This window comes from Aedes aegypti, chromosome 3 (assembly GCF_002204515.2).
Source record: "Aedes aegypti strain LVP_AGWG chromosome 3, AaegL5.0 Primary Assembly, whole genome shotgun sequence".
Taxonomy (NCBI): domain Eukaryota; kingdom Metazoa; phylum Arthropoda; class Insecta; order Diptera; family Culicidae; genus Aedes; species Aedes aegypti.
In genome coordinates, this window is record NC_035109.1 from 175992035 (window position 1) to 176011998 (window position 19964).

The window sequence follows — 19964 nt, forward strand, 5'->3', positions numbered from 1 at the left end:
TGTTTTCACGTAACAATGACGTTTGGATTATTTTGAGTGTACTTAGGGTTAAAAATAAGAGGTCGTCTATTAAGTACGTCTCGCTATTAGCGGTGATGGCAAGGGGTTTTAGCAAAGTTCGTGGTTCCATGAGGGTGGCGCTGATTTTGTCCATAGTTTATCTCATTGATTCAATTATTAGAGATCTCCTCCCTACCCCTGTTGCGTTACGTAATATTTGAACGATCCCTTAGTCAGTGTTTTAGCAAACACAAAAACCCTGCAGGGAATGAGGAAATGGAACGATTATAACAGTTTGTAAAATGTGGTATAAACGTGTTTTGCGCTCTCAAAAATTTGTACTCAAAGTCTGATACAGCGTTGCTGGAATTATTTCTCTGTTGTTAGAGTTTTGAATTAAAAATAATAGGTATGACTCTTTAAACTTTTCTTTAATAATAAATTATTTACTTAATTTAAATGATGAGTTAGTGGAAGAATGAGTGATTGTTTTTAGATATCTTTTATGGGATTGATGAAAACTCTATTGCTGGGTAGAAGTTTGCAAGTGTGTTTGTTTACATTCACCAGTAGTTGAGTTCAGTTCAGGGTTTGGAGGCAGATTCAATCACATTGTCTGCGATACAGTTTGTAATATTTTCTGTTGAAATCCAATTCAGTTTTCAATATTTCTTAATAAATAGTAATGAGCCAAAAGGCGAAAACTATCAAGAATGCCAAAACTACAAAAAGCATTCGTAATGTGCTGGTTCAACCATTTAAAACAGTTTGGTAAGTCGAAGCTTCTACCGTCGTTTGGTGTGAGTTTACTTTCATGGACTAATCCTGGTTTATTGATGAAAAGTCCTGTTTTCTGTTCATAGATTGTTTAATTGACACGAATTTAGCATTCATCGAGTTATTTATTTTCAGGCCTTCTGTTGGTTCTGAAGAGGCGATAAAAATTAATAATATGATCAACAAACTTACCAGGTATGTATTTATCAGGCCGGAACAAATCTCAAATTTCTTTTTTTATGCATTTCTCGATTACTTTTTCAAATCGACGTAAGTAACTTTCATATGGTTTTGAGAAAATTAATTCAGAAGAATCACAACCTGTCTTTTAAAACTGTTTTAAAATTAATCAACTTTTTAAATTTTTTTCGCCGTGTACATCGCTTAAATTTTGCATACATTAAGCTCGCGTTCAAAAACTAGGGAGTTCCTGTTATTTCCCACAAAAAAAATATTACAAAATGATAAGCCGATTTATTTAGTTACTTTCGACGTTTTTCTACCAGTGTAAAATCGGCTCAAGTAGTGTTTTGTTTTGATTCGTGGTTAAGTCACTTTGTCTCTCCATACAGCGGGGCGGCGAAAGTAGTGGTTAGGTTGCGAAAGTTGAGAATCTTACTTTCGTCGTTTTGTAAATCCGGAAATTAAACGTTTTAAAAGTGAAAAATCGAGTTGGTTCAGAGCGCAACGTGTAGAATTTTGTCTGCGAAACACGTAGAATCGATAAAGTAAGTTTGTATACTTTTTTGACTTGAGTCTGTTAGAATAAGTTTTCGAGATTTGTTGCTACAAAACTTTGATTTTGTTAAATTCATTCGTCAAATCATAATGTTTGAATAGATTGTCACGAGAATAATCTTTTACTTGAAATCGATGTATAGCTTGGTTTTTAATCGCAATCATTGAATTTAATAAATAGAAGCGACGCCTTGTAAAATTTTGTTTTGATTAAGCTTTTGCTTATTATTTGATTATATTGTGGCACTCATGTTTCAACCTCATATATAAATTTCTCCTTTTTTCTAGTCCCAATAATTATTTTATTTTATATATTTGTGGATTGATTATAAGGGTAACTACATACATAAAAAACTGCTACATTCTCAGTGTTTGGCATGAATGCTTGATTGTAAAATTAAAAAAAAAATCCAACATACATTGTTAGAATCATCTAAAGTTATCTGTCAAATCGTACACTTCAGGTTATTTATTAGAACTCCAAGTCTGAGAGACTTCCTGTAAGAGCTGGTGTTCCTCAAGCCTGATTTTTGGGATCAATATTATACAATATTTTCACATCTGACTTGTCTAAGTTACCTCAAGGATGTGCTGTCATCTGTAGTAGAGTGCAAAAAAGTTTGGGTATTTTTGTTTCTACATAATTGCAAACAAAAATATTTATTTGAAACCTTCAAGTAGACATGTTGTCACGATGAGAAGGGTTCCAATAAATTGGTCGGATGACGTTAAGTACCATCAATGCACCAGTATCCGCTCATGCCCCTATTTCCGCTCACTAGTGTAAACATTGATTTTTCGTGTCAAAACCCAACATTTTTCGCACGGATATATACATTAGTGTGGGACAAAATTTGGATTCCCGCTCCAGTTCACTTTTTGGATTGCATTTAAGACCCATAACAACTGTGCAAAATTTCAGCTCGATCGGTGAAACTATATTTACGCGCCAGCCGTTCAAAGTTTGTATGAGATTTACTATGGGAAAACTTACTTTTCCAAAGAAAAATCGCCAGAGGTCGCCCATTGACCTCTATAAAAATGCGGAACACAGACTTCGATAGGTATTTCTACGATGAAGAATATTGCCGAAGACCGCGAAGCAATCCGACACCTGTGAAAAAAGTTATTCAATGAAAACCTATTGGCAAGGCGACGTTGATTAACACGTAAAGGAATAACAATAATAACAAAATTGGGCAAAATTTCCGAATAATATATGTTTAATAACTTTTTTCACAAGCATCGGATTGCTTTGCGGTCTTCGACAATGTTGTTCATCGTAGAAATACCTAGGGTAGATGTACCAATAGTGGAGGTACTAAGCACGATTGAACTTCATTTAAACGCCTAAATAAAAGAAGCCCAATTAATGTACATGTTAATATTGTAACGGGAAGTAACGACCATTGACTTAATGAGAAAAATTATTTCATCGCAGTAATCCACGGCATGTCAGTGAAAAATAATACCTCCACTCACGGTAAAAAGAAGCAAGGTATTATAATCCGAAAAATGACATTTGGTAGTGACGTCATTCCTATCGCAAACTCGAACGAGTGCAAAAGAAAGCAAGGCCTGCACTCCTTTACTATCCTCAAGGTCTCATGCCCGACGATAGGAATGACGACACATGTTTTGATGGAAAATCGTTGTTTACACATGGGAATAGCCTACCTTGTTGTGTCTACCGTGACCTCCACTATTGGTACACTGTTCCTTTAGTTGCGGTATATTCTTAATTTGTGTTCCTATAGTTGCGGTATCCGTTGTTTTCTTATAGAATCCTCCACTATAGGAACACTTTACCGCAACTATTGGTACAAGTAAGAAAAGCTTTAGCAATTTTAGTGATATTCATCAGTTTCAAAGCAATTTGAACACTCTTTTCAACTGTTCCGTGTATCAACAAGCCAATACGTCGATTGGCAGTGTCGGTTATGTGACTAATGTAATGAAATCAGTGAAAACGGCACTACCGCAACTATAGGAATACCCACAACTAAGGGAACACTTACCCTACCTAGATCTGTATTCAGAATTTTTATAGAGCACTATGGGCGACCTCTAGTGAGTTTTCCCATAGTAAATCCCATACAAACTTTGAACGGCTGGCGCGTAAATATAGTTTCGCCGATCGAGCTGAAATTTTGCACAGTTGTTATGGGACCCAAATGCAATCCAAAAAGTGGACTGGAGCGAGAATCTAAATTTTTCATACAATCATGTCCCAGGCTGATATACATACCTATAAGTTTCAAATGAAGTCGTCTGACAATATTTTCATTATTTTCAAAATAATTATTTTGTTGAAAACACAAGACCTCGTGAGCGGTTATTGGACCACTAGGTATTTTTGTGTGTTCCAATAACCGCTCATGCAAATAATTAAACAAAATTTTAAAGAAATGTCGATTGTAGTATACAGCCTTCTTTATGGCAATAATAGCTATGGTTTGACCATAAAAAATGTCAGGATAAATAACGAAATTCGAAATATGTATTGCAAGTTCGTCACGAAATCTGTTTACCGTGAGCGGAAATAGGAACACTTAGATGCAGTTACAAATGCAATAAATTATTTTTTATGATGGTTTTTCATATTCTTTTTATTTTGCCGCTGATACTTGGAACTACATTGATACTGATACTTGGAACTACATTGTGACATAAAAATAGTATTAATGGACACAATAGTTTTTTTATAATAAACATTTGAACACATATGCTTCTCTTAAATGAGTGGAATTTGGTGCACTGATGGTATCTACGGCTCATGTCAGATGTATGCTGTACCAATATGGACTAGCTGTTGTAATACTAAGACGAAAACTCTATAGATGAAGTTAAATTTTGAAAGCTCCCTTCCCCTTATTTATGAGCATCAAAAAATATCCAATTTTGAAACATTGGAACAAATGTCGAATAAAGTTATTCATAATTTTAGACAAAAATTGTTGCAATCTTCTATAACCAAGATTAGAGTGCTATATATTTAGGTTGAGTTAATTAAAAATGTGTTTTTTTTTCTCTCATACGCAGGTGAAATCAATTCACCTGCCCTGTTGTGAAAAACCCAATTTCTCATAACTCACGCTTGAGATTTATCATGCGTGAGTTGTCAATCACGCAACTCAGCAGTCAAAAAATCACACGGAAAAAAATGTGTGGTAAAAATTACTTATATAGTTGACTACGCCCATTCTTGAAACTACCATGGAATTTCAGACCAATTTACTATGTTTACGGTACATCCTACCACATTACTGGTACATTTGACAGAAATAATTTACAACAATCTGATTTCGACAACAGACATGGTAAAATCAAGCGCATTTCTGATCTGCTGAAAATTGCAATCATTTGAAATAATTTTGAAATCATTTTTTTCGGTTTGAGTTGGTTGAGTGATTTTGCATCAAAATCTCAAGCGTGAGATTTGCCCTCCCCTTGGTTATGCGACCTTGCCGCGATGGGAGGGCACATCCATTAGCCCATTAGATGGAAACCAAAGGCGTAATCATAGTGGAGGTGGTACCACATTTTGGCATGTTTGCTTAAAGCCGCGTCATAATTTATATGGCATAGACGCAATAATCTCTCGGATGTGATCCAACGGACATTCTGCGTCATTGATAGCATTGATGCCCATTTCAAAAAATTAATCTATTCGAAGTGGACATTAATATTATTGGCGTCGATCAGTTTGCATTTTGCTAACCTGAATGATCCGTAGCCACTCTTACTATTAGCAGTGGTGGAAAGAATCATGCCGTTTACGCAAAATGAACCAATATTAAGCAGGATCCACGCTCACACGCTCACGAACCATCAGCGACCGATTTGGTCACAGATTCTTGCATCGGAGAACCAGAGCAAAACAAATGTAAAAAAGAGCGTGATTGCTGGATGAGCAGAGTCTATTCATAGCCGTTCTTTTTTCCGTCCATAGTTATTTTTGTATATAATTGGGTGGATTATGATTATAATAGATGGATTACAAACTAATGTACGACAGTATTGAGAAAATTGACCGATATATGGTGTTATTGTAGAAATATCACAGGGAATCGGATGCGTGAGTGCATGTCAAAATAAAATGATGCAATGCCCTCTACAGTATATGTGTTCTGGCGATCGTGAGCAAAGAAAGCAAGAAAGCAATCGCACAAAAGGAACCACCGATTCGTGATCAAACGTCAACATCCCACCGCAAAATCGCTAGTGTTTGGAGGGGATTTTAACCTCCAAATTTCCAAATAACCTCCAAATCATCACCTCCAAGTTAGTTCTAATAACCTCCGTTATATGAAATATGGTGGCGCGTCGATCGTCGCAAGTTTATCGTTAAACAGTCAATACGGTAGCATTTTTCTGTAGTGCATGAACAGACTCTGTTCACCGTTTTACAGCACTGACTATTAGTTAGCTAGACACATTGTTATCATATACAACGTAGGGAATACTACTCTGTGGAAAATTACTAGGAGAATCACTGAGTAGAAATAAGTGGCGACAATCTTATTTTAATATGATTTTCACATTGCCATAACAAGGAATATCTCTTTGGTTACAATGGTATAAACAATCTAATTTCAGCTTCATTTTCGCAAAATTTACAAGTAGAAAGTAGGCGTTGTGAAGCATTGCATTTGCCATAGAAAAGTGAATCTTGTAGGAGACTGTAATAGAGGCCTAGGGTAACTTGCTAGTTTTGAGAAATCGTGGAAAAGACAAGGAAAGTGATTTTTTTCTTTAAGGATATATGAACGTAATGACCAATAAATACTAGAACTAGAACTACTACTAAACAGCCTAATTTTGTTAAGACTTGACGACAATTGAGATGTGAGTGTGAGTCTATCAACACTGCTCACCTGTAACAATTCTGAACTGCTACGGCAAATGAACTGAAATATGTTGTTAACAAAATGTTTATAAAAGCTTAATTTAGTTCTACCAATTTGGGATGATAGTGTCTAACACAGAACACCTAAATATAAATATAATGATTGCAATATTACTAATAAAAGAATACGAAAACAAACTGCAACAAAACCTTGAAATTATTTGAAGAAAAAAAAACTAAACAAATCAACGAATTAAACTTTTTTTTGCTAAGGAGTTTTGTCCGTAACTGCATGTCCAGAACAAGTGGAATCCATTAGAAAAAAATATTCAAAACTGGTGGATGTTACTGTTATCTAAATATTCAATTCGGAATTTTACATGGATTTCCTAGCGAAAATATTTTTAAATGAAAGTGGAAACTAACATCAAAAATAAAACATTTGATTTATTTCCCCTTTTTGATTTTTTGACAAACTTAAAAGAGAAGTGACAAAAGTAAAATTTCATATTTGTTCCGGTCTTAATAATCTTAATAATATGAAGTAAATTATTAACATGATCTCCTATATCTAGCCCACATGTTGTTCATGGCACAAATCCTGTTTCACATCTGCTGAGTCAAGGTCAAGCAAGTGCCCTGTTCATCACATCCGATTTCCACCCGCAAATCCTCGGGAAGCAGATTATCCAGATGGCACGACGAAACTGTCCGCAAATACAGATTCTGGCACCCGAATGCCTCAAGTGGTCTGATACACCGGAAAAATTGATTGCAATCCGCAGCGCTTACAGAGATCAACCGGAAATCGTCGAACTATTGCAATATGTGGCCCATATTATCAAATCCAAAGAGTACGATAAAGAGCAGATCAATTCGAGTTCCAGCAAAAAGATCACTCAAGCGGAACAAAATAACGTCGAACGTGCGCCTCCTGTAGAATTACCTCGCCTTCACCTGAACCGACTTGCCGAAAATAAGCGCACATTCATTCCGCAGGTTTCCATTTTTGCCACGAAGCAACTTGCAGCTTCCCCAAAGAACGATTGGAGCGAATACATCACTCTGAAGAGAGGAAGATCCGAGACGGAAACGGCAGATAAAACTAAACCTAAGAAGAAGTCAAAAACAACGCCTACGAAGTCAGATGAAAAGGTATCGTCTTCGTATATCCCCTTGACGGTGAATCGTGTTCAAGGGAATCCTAACAGGAAGGTCGATAAGAAGAAGAAAATATGAAATTAATAATTGAAGTCAATATACGTTCTTGTTTCAGTTGAACTATCGTTTTTTATTGTTTAGGGCAGATAGGATTAAGAACGACTTCGGCATCTCCATTGGCATCACTTTGATATAGGAGATGTTTCTCGACTTCGTTATGATATGAATATCAATTGAAATAACCCAGAAGTGCCCAAATATTTTCAGATTGTGGTGCCCTTATTGACATTTCCTCAAAATGGCGCGGCGCCCCGATATGACAAACGTAGAATTTGAAAAAATTCTAGTGTATGATTTTCAGATATTTATTTTGTATTTTTGAAAACAAAAACAAATGTGATGAACTTTTATCAGTTCATCTGTATAGAATCAAAGTAATCTACAAAATCACAAAACAAATTTCAATTTTATCATCGAGTTTTAAACAATATTGGGTTATTCGCCGAGAATTCAGTCCCACAAAAATATTAGGCGTTGCAAATAAAATATAAACTCCCATATTTAACTGCCGCCAAAAATTTAAATTTAGATGTTTGTGTTCTTTTAATGATTAAAAAACAAACTATGCTTCAAATTGTTCGTCATTTTTTTGGAATTAATCAGGTAGGGGTTGATAATTAGAAATATTAAATAAAAACCTTTATTTTTCTAAACTTTATAAAAATTTAATAAGTAAACATAATATTAAAAATGTATTGAAGCGTGTAAGTATATTATTCAAAATGGTTGTATAAATAAAAATGATTAAATATTGTTGGTAGATGTGTAGGTAATGCTTTGAGCTTGAGCTTGCTTGAGCTTGATTGGCCGCCCGTGGATGCTACTCCAGTATCGCCAGATCAGCTGCACTTACACAAGGAACCAACCGAATGACTGCTTGGGACTAACAGGCATCCTCAGTGTATAAGTGCTGGTGATCTTCTATTTTTAGCGACAATGGTGCCTGCCACGTCAGAATGCAGACCAATGTGGGGAAGGGGCAGGAATTGATGATGCATTAAACTGGCTCCCACGTAGACCGTATATACCACTGCGTCTACGCCAGTTCATGCGGGAGTGTTTGGATTGGGAGAAAGGCATGGCAGAGAGGTTTGCTTTTGTGGTTAGCAGACTGCCTATGTATCAGGCGTAAGGAAAGGCATGCGCGTAGAAGAATGGAAGCGTTAGAGCGTTTAGAGAATAATTCGGAGTGGTCGGGTTGATACGGAGGTCAACTGAAGAGACAATGTCAACGAAAACTAAGATTCTAGAAAACCACGTTTGAAAATTAGAACAGGCGTAACTATTAGCTCGGAGGTCTTGAAGTTTTTCAGTGAGATGAACATCGTTATGATATGATTTCAAATCTGATACCTTTAGATTTCTTTTTAAATGGATTACAATTCTTAATGGCTATATGTTCGGTAATGCAACGAAAATTTCCGAAAATATTTGTTTAGCTCTCGTTTTTGCATGATGTTCATTTTACCACCAACAGCTGTTCATTTTACCCACATAGTGCAGGTAAAATGAACATTTGCATCGTTTTTTGCTAGAGATAAAAATATGTGAAAATTTAGCTATTTAAGTATGAATTCGTGTCGCTGCTATAGATAACATCTCAATTTTTCATGTATGTGCAGTTCTATGTACGAATTCCTCGTTTTTTTTGTCAGAAACAAGATAATATACTTAAGGTGTTCATTTTACCACCCCTTTCCCTACAGTGAGCTCCATTTAAATTGACATTTCTTTTCAACCGCGTACTGCGATCAAAGAAAAATTCTTTTCTTGAGCATTGTTTGCAAGAATTTTCCCACGCATCGTGATAGGCGGTTACTTGTCTGTTGAAGTGCATACATCCCATTGTGGGAAGGAATTGACCAGCAGAGCAGAGAATAACACAGGGAATCGATTACTGCGTGGGGAAATTGTGATTCGGTGAAAATTAACTCGCGACGACGTGACTTGCGTTTACAAAGAGAGGTAACAAAGGTGGGTTTACACTTTATTTTCAGTTCAGTGGGTCAGCGCCCCTGTGGTAAAACGATACTTACGTTCAACACTCCTCTTCGCTGAGCTACTGAACGAATCTATCTCTGTTTCCCTTGGCCAGCCCAAGGTCGGCTACGTATTGGTTAATCTTCTGTGGTCCCAATGGCTTGGTGAATATGTCGGTCACCATCCTAGCGGTTAGGCAGTAGCCCAGCTGAATCATTCCTTTCGAGTAGAGTGCCTGTAAACAAGAGTGACGTCATGTTCCAGTTTTGACAGGTCTCCTGCTCGATTGGAACGCGGATTTGTATGGAAATGACAGTTCGCCGCTGTTCCAATTTTGACATTGACGCCACTCTTATCTAGATCCACTCTGCTTTCGAGCACAAATCCTAAGCATGCTGCACGGTAGACACAACAAGGTAGGCTATTCCCACGTGTAAACAACGATTTTCCATCAAAACATGTGTCGCCATTCCTATCGTCAAGCATGAGGCCTTGAGGATATTAAAGGAGAGCAGGCCTTGCTTTCTTTTGCACTCGTTCGAGTTTGCGATTGGCATGACGTCACTGCCAAATGTCATTTTTCGGAGTATAAGTACACGGAGTATAGGAACACTTTACCGCAACTATTGGTAAAGGTAAGAAAAGGTTTAGCCATTTTAGTGATATTTCATCAGTTTTGAAGCAATTTGAACGCTTTTTTCAACTATTCCGTGTATCAACAAGCCAATGCGTCGATTGGCAGTGTCAGTTCTGTGGCTAATATAGTAAAATCAGTGAAAACGGCACTACCGCAACTATAGGAACACCCACAACTAAGGGAACACTTACCCTACGGTTGCCTTCGTTGATCTTTGTCGGTTGTCGCTGCTCGGCACCACCCAGCATGAAAACACATCCGCTTGTGGGCTTACGAGCCGATGTATCTCCAGCCCAGTCTGCGTCGCTGTATCCAGTCAGTGTCAATCCATCTCCACGCTTGAGCTCAAGTCGCAAAACCAAATCTTCCGTTCCGATCAGGTATCGAACGACGCGTTTGAGTTCGACCCAATCACGCTGCGTAGGACGGCTGTTACTACGACTGAGAATCGACACGGCTGCAGCAATGTCTGGTCTGGTGTTAGTGGCTAAGTACAGACTGTGGTATTGCACGTTATCAGCCAGTGGCTCACTGTCAGCCTACTTAATGTACCCTGTGGCTAAAGGGTACAGTCAACTTTCGTTCGTTGCACTAAACTGCCCATAAATGCATGTCAGTCCCACGTTTGCTGGATTTCCTATTCACATGGGACAATTATGCGTTTATGGGCAGTGAACCTGTAGCCCACTTGGTGAAAGACTTTCACTAATCGGGCTGAGTTTCGAACTGTCAAATAACAGAGAACAAAAGAAAATCAGAGCTACAAACATTGATAAATTGCGTTTTATGTCAGAAAATGACGTTTGCCTTCGTTTTAGGTGGGCTGTAGCCCAACTAACGGGAGCCCAATTCAAACGAAGCCCACCTAAAGATAGGCTTGGCCTTGTCCAGTCCAAGGCGTTCCGCGATTTCGTTGATAAACGCTTTCTGGCTTAGCGAATAGAATCCATCGCTGCTCTTCTCAACCTTGATGCCTAGGAACTGACTTATCGGCCCCAACGACGAGATTTCAAAAAGCTTACTTAATTGATTCTCCAAAAGATCCATCTGACGCTCATCACCACTAATCACGACAATGTCATCCACATATATTAAGAGATAAATCCACTCACCATTGTCCAACTGTTTCGCAAACAGACAAGCGTCCGAATCTGATTGCTTAAATCCTAAGCTCAACAACACCTTCTTCATAGTAGCATTTCAGACATGGGCTGCCTGTTTGAGCCCATGCAAACTTCGTTGCAGTCTGCACACTAGCTCCTCCTTACCGGGTACAACGTATCCCGGGGGCTGCCGCATATAGAGTTCTTCGCTCAGTCTTCCATTTAGATACGCATTTTTTCACACCGAAGTGACGAACTTGAAGCTTCTTGTGCCCTGCGAGCGCCAGGAGCACCCTAAACGTCGACGGCATTGAAACCGGCTTAAACACTTCACTAAAGTCACTGCCGTACCGTTGTCCAAATTCCTGGGCAACGAGCCTCGCTTTGTGGCGCCCCACTTGTACACTGGAGTCCTTTTTCTTCTTAAAGACCCATTTCGACCCTATTGCTTGTTGCCCTTTCGATAGTTCAACAAACGACCACGTACCCTTCGACAACAGCGATTTATATTCATCGTTCATCGCTTTTATCCACTTATCACTACACGAACTATTCACAGCTTCACGGTAGTTCTTCGATTCCGGTTCGTCCATCTTCGCAACACCGACTACAAAATCCTGATATCTTGCCGGCAGCACTCCTGCATTTCCGCGCTGAGGTCTACCTGGCTCCGCTTGATCTCCATCGGGGTCTTCGGCATCAGCACCATAACAAACATCATCGTCGGAATCTTCCTCCAAAAAACCTTAATATTCCGATTCTTCGTCGATGCTTTTATTATCTACGGAAACCAATTCGATAGACACGAGCCGATCCGCGTTCCTCTGCGGAACAGCTTCCGCATCCGCAGGCTTTTGATCCTTCGCTCTGGCTGGTGACTCCTCCTGCAGCTGTGATCCGAGTTCAAGGAACCCGGCATCCCGACTAATAACGATCTTATTCGTCTGCTTGTCCAAAAAACGATACGCTTTGGAGCCACAAGCATATCCAACGAACAAGAGCTTACTCGCTCGGTTGTCTAGCTTCACTCGTTTTGCGTCCGGAATGTAGACGAACGCCTCACACCCAAACACTTTCAGGTGGCTTAAATCAGGTTTCTCTCCACACCATAGTTCCATCGGCACCTTCGCCACAGACAATGAGGGTAAACGATTCTGAATGTAAGCTTTAGTAGCAATAGGGCGATATTCAAAACTGAAAAGCCAATAGATGGCTCTTTTTCAGTGGTAGTAAAAACGAAATCCTGAAGCAAAGAAAGCACCACGGAAGATGAACTAAACACAAAAAGTTATGTATTCACTTTACACTTGATTTCTTATCACTACTTTTTTGATCCAGGTTCCTAATTGCAAGTAATTTACGTTTTTTATTATTTTCCATACGTTTTGACAGCTCTCCGACTACCATTCTTCCATGCGCTTGTGTTGAAAGTTTGAAAAATTTGAGAATCCAGCGTAGCGCGATCAGTGGGTGGCATACAAACAACAGTGCCGTCGCTCGGCGGCCAGTGAAAGAAACTGAAAGTTCGAAAGGTTGTTGCCTGTACTTTTTGCCGCTGGCGCCAACTGTTAGCGGTTATGAACGAAATAAACAGTCATTACCCTATTCGTCATCAAACGTCAACATCCCACCGCAAAATCGCTAGTGTTTGGAGGGGATTTTAACCTCTAAATTGCCAAATAACCTCTAAATCATCACCTCCAAGTTAGTTCTAATACCTTCCGTTATATGAACTATGGTGGCGCGTCGATCGTCGCAAGTTTATCGTTAAACAGTCAATTGCTTCTCCCCAATACTTCTTATCGAAGTTCGCATCAAGAAGCATGCATACCGCCATCTCCTGCAGGTAGCGATTATCCCTCTCGGCTACGCGTTCTGCTGTGGCGCGTATCCTGCCGTCAGCTGCATTTTTTTCGTCCTAGGCTAGTTCATCCCGGGACCAACGGCTTAACTTGCCTTCCAAAGGAACTTATCACTATAACCTTTTTGACTATCTCGGGGATGGGATCCCATTGAAGCATTTCCCGGACAAATTGGCTTCTTGTTAAATTTTATGTATAAATCTCTGAATGTCGGATGGAATTTCTGGATGTTCCTGGCTATGCCCATGGCCACAGATGAGAAAAAATCTTTCGGAATAAATAATTCTACAATATCTTCTGAAATACTTTCAACTGTTTATTATCAAGTTCATCATTATATTACAGGGCCCATACTCTGACGTAATCGACTTGCAAAGAAGCTTCCTTGCTATCATTTTCCTCAAGCTTCCAGGTGGGTAACCAATCTTCCTTGGCAGACCAGAATCCACCCCTAGCAGTTGGAGATCCATTCGTCCACGGTTTAGGATTGTCTTTGTTTGTCGCTGGAGGGTCAGGGAAATATCCGTTTGTACCTCCGACGGCCAGGTTCATGATGACATGGAATTCTTCATCGAACGGAGCCATCTTTTCTCCGCTGATCCAAGGATTTGGTGTTCCCGGTGCTCTCTGATCGAAATTACCTCGCTGCCAGAAATTTCCATCCACTACCAGAGTTTCCTCATCATCAACACTGAATTTCATATACTCAGGTGTCCATTCAAGTTGGTAACGATGGAAGTCATTGTTGAAGCCTTCTCCTGGGGCACTATTTTTAGCCGCAGTGGAAGTCTCAAAACCATTCAGTGATGGGTTTGGCCCGAAATGCAAAGTCGATCCTACTTGCTCAACGCCAATATGGGTTCCATCCGCAACACGGTAATCCAGATTTCCTCGACTTTCCATCAGATCGATTTCTCCTGAAGTCGGCCACGTTCCGTATTGATTGAGCTTAGGCATCAGCCAAAGGGCAGGCCAAAGCCAGTCGCCTGTTGGCAGTTTTGCGCGGATCTCCAACTTCCCATATTTGAAATTGAACGATTTTAATGTCCGCAGACGAGCACTTTTGATCGGATTCAAGGGATTTTCTGGAGTGCCAGTTCTTTCACAACCATCCCACGCTGGGTTAGTACAACTGTAATAGAGGGTTCGTTTTGAATAATTCTTAAAAAAAAACGTTATCAAACTCACGAATCATATGGAGAACCCCCGTTCAGATTCAATGTTCCGCTGGTCAAAAACTCCTCACCAGTTTCATCAGCTAGTAAGGTTGGTCGAATGTACAGTATTCCATTTTCTACATACGAATTCTTACGATTGTTCAGGTAGTACTGAAACTCCCAGTTCTGCAAAGATCACGTGGTTGAATCATCCAAGCATCATGCATCTAGATTGTGTAATACTTACACCTCCACCACCAAGGGTGTGCTCATGTTCCCATTTTTCAAGGTTCAGTTTATCGAAATTGTCCTCGAAAATCAAATCACCAGAGCAGAAAGTCTTTCGATAAACTGAGGACCCACTAGCAGTTGTAACAGAAGGCTTCTTGCAATATTTTCTGTTGTAACCGAAATCCGCTTGCACAACATTCAATATTGCCACCAAGGCCACCAGCAGAGCAATACTTCCTCGGGGAAGTAACATTGTTCTCGCGACTTTCAACACCGTATAGTTCACAAGAGCGAATCGCAGGTTGTCTTATATTGACTGGTGTGATGAACCGGAAAAAATAGATAATGAATAAAAATATCTCGTTGAATGCTGCATAACCTAATCAGGGGGATGCGCGATTTGAGATAAATGTATTCAATTAGTATTTCTGTTTGTCTCATCTGTTCAACAGGGTCTACCTTTGTGTTCTCAACGATGTTTAATAATTCCAATTAATTTTTAATGATAATTCAATGTAGGTTCACCAGAAAGAGAACATTTTACTTCTAAACTATATGTTGAACCATATAAATAATAATATCAGAGAATTAATCAAAATCAAATTGCTAGAGTTACCAAAATGTAGTTGCATTGCAAGGTGCATTATAATGATTTTAGAATCGAAAGTCGAATCTTCGTTTTGGGCTTTGGGAACACTTGGAAATCTACATCCAAACTACTATTTGATATTATTGCTGTAGGAACTGGATTGGAAGATTTGAGTTTATGCATTGAGGACAGAATTTATAGGAACAAATTACCTACAAAAGTGTTTTAAATTGAAACAAACATGACAAACACCATAGAAAGTATATAAAAAAAAACAAATATTTTTGAATAAATTTCGATTTATTTTCAAGTTTTGACAAATTCGACAAAAATCAATCATTTTTAGCATAAAAATCAGTATATTTTGAACAAAATCTAAAGAATTAAATCAAATGTCTAGGGTATATTTATGGCTGATTAGAAAAATGGTCCCAATTTGTAGAAATGCTTTTCACTAAGAGATTTGAGACCCAATTGAACATTTCAAACATGCTGATATCTTAAATCATAATTTAATAGTAAATACCTAAATGTTCTTGATTTCAAAGAAAATAGCTCTGACATGAAGTGTCGTACTATTACTCGTTACTTTTGCATTGCAGTTAAGCAAAAAACTGATTACCAGAAATTATATTACATATTTCGTTCAGTATGTTATGGATTCCGCACTATCAAAGTTACCCTCATTATCAAATATACTCCGTTTTACGGTACCCCAAAATCAAAAATTATGTCACGCTAAAATGGGACTTTTTGGACCTCCCCCCTTGTCCTTGTATGAGACCTCCAAAAATTTTGTAAGACTTGTTACACTATGCCTGATCCCCTCCCCCCTTGGAGCGTGACGTAGCTTGTGCATGACCCCTGTAAAATCTTCAAAATGCAAAAAGATTTCTTCTTGTTTCAACAATCCTTGATTGCTGTTCATCAAGAAGAATTTGTTATTAAAATAAAAGATATATTTTACAGATATCAGTGGTATATGAAATACTGTCATATTTGAGAGCTTGATAATTTACAATATTCTTGTTGACCTAAGATATCTATCATTTTTTAAAATATTCATGATGTCGATATTAAAAAGATTAAAAATATTATTAATAATAATATTTTTGTTCTCATTGAGTATTTGTATGACTTACTTTATTTTTATTGTTTGTAATGAGAATAACAATTTTTAAATAATTTAAGATGATCGAGTCTTGAATTGACAATCTAGATTCTAGAGTATTCAAATTTATATTTCAAAAATAAATCTTTTCAAATCCATTCTGCCAAATGGTTTCGAAAATGCTTGTTCAGCTTATTGTACTTACATCCTGTATACCTCTCCTGTTATCAATGAAATCAACAGACAAGTCACGATTCCCCACAAGCACAAGTGACAAAAGTTACTAACCACATGCTTTTTTTTTAAACAAAATGCACAATTTTGGGTCTCTATGTCTCAGCTTCTGGTAGTCCGGATTGGCCGAAATTTGAATGACGATCTTCAAATAAAAAGTTCTGTTCGTAGTGAATTCATTACTTTTTGGAAAATTACTACAATTTAACCCATATCCGACCAAAAACTAGGACAGAAGCCCCGAACGCCCAGCGTCCTATAAATAGGACAGTACTTGTAGTGTAAATATCTTGAAAATAAAGAGGTTTACAAGAAAACTGTTTTCTGCAAAGTTGCTCAAAGGACTGCTGACTTCCACTTGGTAACTATTTTAATTCAGAATTAACTCACCAGGTGGCGCACAGACGCCATTAAATGTTGCATATATAAGCAACATATGAAACAACTTTCCGGCGTACAAATATTTGCTTCGTTTATATCTCAGTCTAGCGATGAGATACAAAATTGGGGTCTTCGACAAAGTTGAACAACTATATAATACCTATTTGCATAGAACCTTATAAATTCGGAAAACGCTCGAAAGATGGCGCTAGTGAGCCAAAAAATTATTTGCTTATTTCTTAGTCCAGTTATGAGATACAAAAATGGTGTCGTCGACAAAGTTGATCAACTAAATGACACCTTTTCGCCTAAAACCTTATTAGTTCGGAAAACACTCAAAATATGGCGCTAATGGTCAAACATCAGTGCGCATCGTACCTTCGTGCTGTGCGTACACGAATTCTCTCTGCTCTTGGAAGTTTTCTTAAAAACTACCTAAAGCAATAAAACAGTACTTTTCAGTGCTACACAAAAAGAACTTTTCAGTGCTAAAATTAAAAACGGTACTTTTCAGTGCTACTTAAACAGTACTTTTCAGTACTATTTTTTCTACTATTGATCCCTTTACGATCCTTGTTTGGACCCGTGCCTTCGATTTTTCGTTGGACCCGTTGGCGAAAGCTAGCGGTGGTAATCCTTCTTGGACACCGTCTAGGGAAAAAACCTTTCGAAGGTCACGTCTTCTTTCGTTTATTAATTAAACATGGTATCAACAACAAACAAAAGGAAGGGTGAATCTCTGAATTCACTACTTCCTTCCAAAAAAGTGGGTTTTAAAACTGTCACTACACGTGGCAAGAATGGAAGAAAGGACGCTTCCCCGGAATGCGAAGTTTCTTCCAAGGGTGAAATGAATAATTGTATTGAAATGAGCAATCAGTTCGATGCTCTAGACAAATTTTCCGAACACCAAATCGAAGCAGCCTCTAGCCCAGGCTCTTTGATTCAAGTGAGGAAGCAAAGAGTGCCGCCTATCGTGGTCAGTTGTTCCGAATTTGGGGGATTTAGGCAGGAGATCTTGAACTCCATTAGGGGAATCAAGGTTTCCTTCCAAATCGCAAAGAAAGGAGACTGTCGCGTTTTGCCGGAAACTCTTAAAGATCGCGAACTTCTTCTCAGATATCTTGAAGAGAAGAAGCACAATTTTTTTACTTATGACGACAAAACTGAACGTTTGTTCAAAGTCGTCTTGAAAGGTCTCTCAAGTGACTATAAGTCACCTGAAGAGATCAAAAATGGAATAAATGATTTACTTGGATTTTCCCCAGTCCAAGTAATCATTATGAAAAAGAGAACCCAATCTGGCATTGTTCGAAAAGGGCTTTCTCAAGAATATTATTTAGTTCACTTTAACAAAAAAGAACTAAATAATATTAAAGCTTTAGAAAAAGCTAAACTTATGTTCGATGTCCGTGTGACGTGGGAACATTTCCAGAAACCTGGAGGAAATTACCAGAACCCCACTCAGTGCCGTCGGTGCCAAAAGTGGGGTCATGGTACAAAAAATTGTCGCATGGATGCTAAATGCATGATTTGCGGAGGTTCTTCTCACGCTAAGGACGACTGTCCTGTGAAAGAAGATACCAGAAAATTTCAATGCGCCAATTGCAAGGGCCCTCACAAAGCTAACTTTTGGGAATGCATTTCACGCAAAAGAGTCGTTGAGGCTCGTGCCAAGCAGATGAAGGATAATATCCGTTACGATAACGGTCGTTTCCGGAATTTGCCTGGTAGAGTATCGAACAATGCTCATTTTTCAGTTAACGATCGCTTGATTAGGAATCATACCCACCAGGAAGATCATAATCATGCTCATTCACAAACAAATTTTAATCCGTCGGGTAGCCGTTCGAATCTTTCAATTTCGAATGTATCTACCCACGGTAAATCCTTTGCCGATATCGTAGCAGGTAATTTGAACTCTTCCCCTGTTCGTTCCATGAGTACCCATTCTACTTGTTTCAAATCAAATGGAAAAAACCCTACCGCCACAGGTAACTCCTACCCCGCTTCTTCGTCTACCGAAAATTCCAATGGGAAATCATCAGATGATATGTCTGCCTCTGATTTTAATTTTCTAACTGAACAATTGAATCTAATGATTGATGCAATGTTCAAAGCCACCACTATGACTGAAGCAGTCCAAGTAGGTGTAAAATTTACAAATAAAATTGTTATTGGATTACGTTTTTCTAATGGATCCAAATAATAATTTAAATATTTTAAATTGGAATGCTCGTTCTCTGAATGGTAAAGAGGACGAGCTGTTTAATTTTCTTACAGCTAATAACGTGCATATAGCAGTTATTACCGAAACTTATTTAAAACCTGGATCCAAATTTAAAAAAGATCCTAACTTTTTTGTTTATCGTAATGATCGACTTGATGGGGCATGTGGGGGAGTTGCAATCATCATTCATAGGCGTATAAAACATCAACTGTTTTCGTCATTTGAAACTAAAGTTTTTGAAACTTTAGGTGTTTCTGTTGAAACACAGTTTGGTAAATATACTTTCATAGCTGCCTATTTGCCTTTTCAATGCTCTGGACAGCAAGTTAATTGGCTTCAAACTGACTTGCGAAAATTAACTCGCAATAAGTCAAAATTTTTTGTCATTGGTGACTTTAATGCCAAACATCGGTCATGGAATAATTCTCAAAGTAATTCCAACGGCAGAATTTTATTTGATGAGTGCTCTTCAGGATATTTCTCAATTCAATACCCTGATAGCCCTACATGTTTTTCCTCTTCTAGAAATCCATCTACGATTGACTTGGTCTTAACCGACTCTAGTCATCTTTGTAGCCAATTAGTTACTCATGCTGATTTTGATTCTGATCATGTCCCTGTTACATTTCAAATATCGCATGAAGCGATTCTCAATCCTATCAGCTCCACTTTCAATTATTTACGAGCCGACTGGAATATATATGAAACGTATGTTGACTCTAATCTTGATGTTAACATTTCTTTAGAAACTAAAATTGATATTGACAATGCTCTTGAAACTTTAACAAATTCCATTGTTGAAGCCAGAAACATTGCAATTCCAAAATGTGAAGTAAAATTTGAATCCGTGATTATAGACGATGA

General features: G+C 38.2%; 2 protein-coding genes across 2 annotated transcripts; one reads left to right on the plus strand and one right to left on the minus strand.

The window, feature by feature from the left end:
- Positions 1–556: 556 nt before the first annotated feature.
- Positions 557–7645, plus strand: LOC5571590. The gene is made up of 3 exons (XM_001659748.2): positions 557–771; positions 913–972; positions 6940–7645. The coding sequence occupies exons 1-3, from the start codon at positions 686–688 to the stop codon at positions 7601–7603; spliced, it is 810 nt and encodes a 269-aa protein (XP_001659798.1). The 5' UTR covers positions 557–685; the 3' UTR covers positions 7604–7645.
- Positions 7646–13462: 5817 nt separating this feature from the next.
- Positions 13463–14854, minus strand: LOC5571588 (beta-1,3-glucan-binding protein). Its single transcript, XM_001659747.3, has 3 exons — positions 14572–14854; positions 14356–14510; positions 13463–14299 (listed from the first exon to the last, which is right to left on the minus strand). Exons 1-3 carry the CDS (start codon positions 14806–14808, stop codon positions 13507–13509), a joined length of 1185 nt encoding a protein of 394 aa, XP_001659797.2. The 5' UTR covers positions 14809–14854; the 3' UTR covers positions 13463–13506.
- Between the last annotated feature and the right edge of the window lie 5110 nt (positions 14855–19964).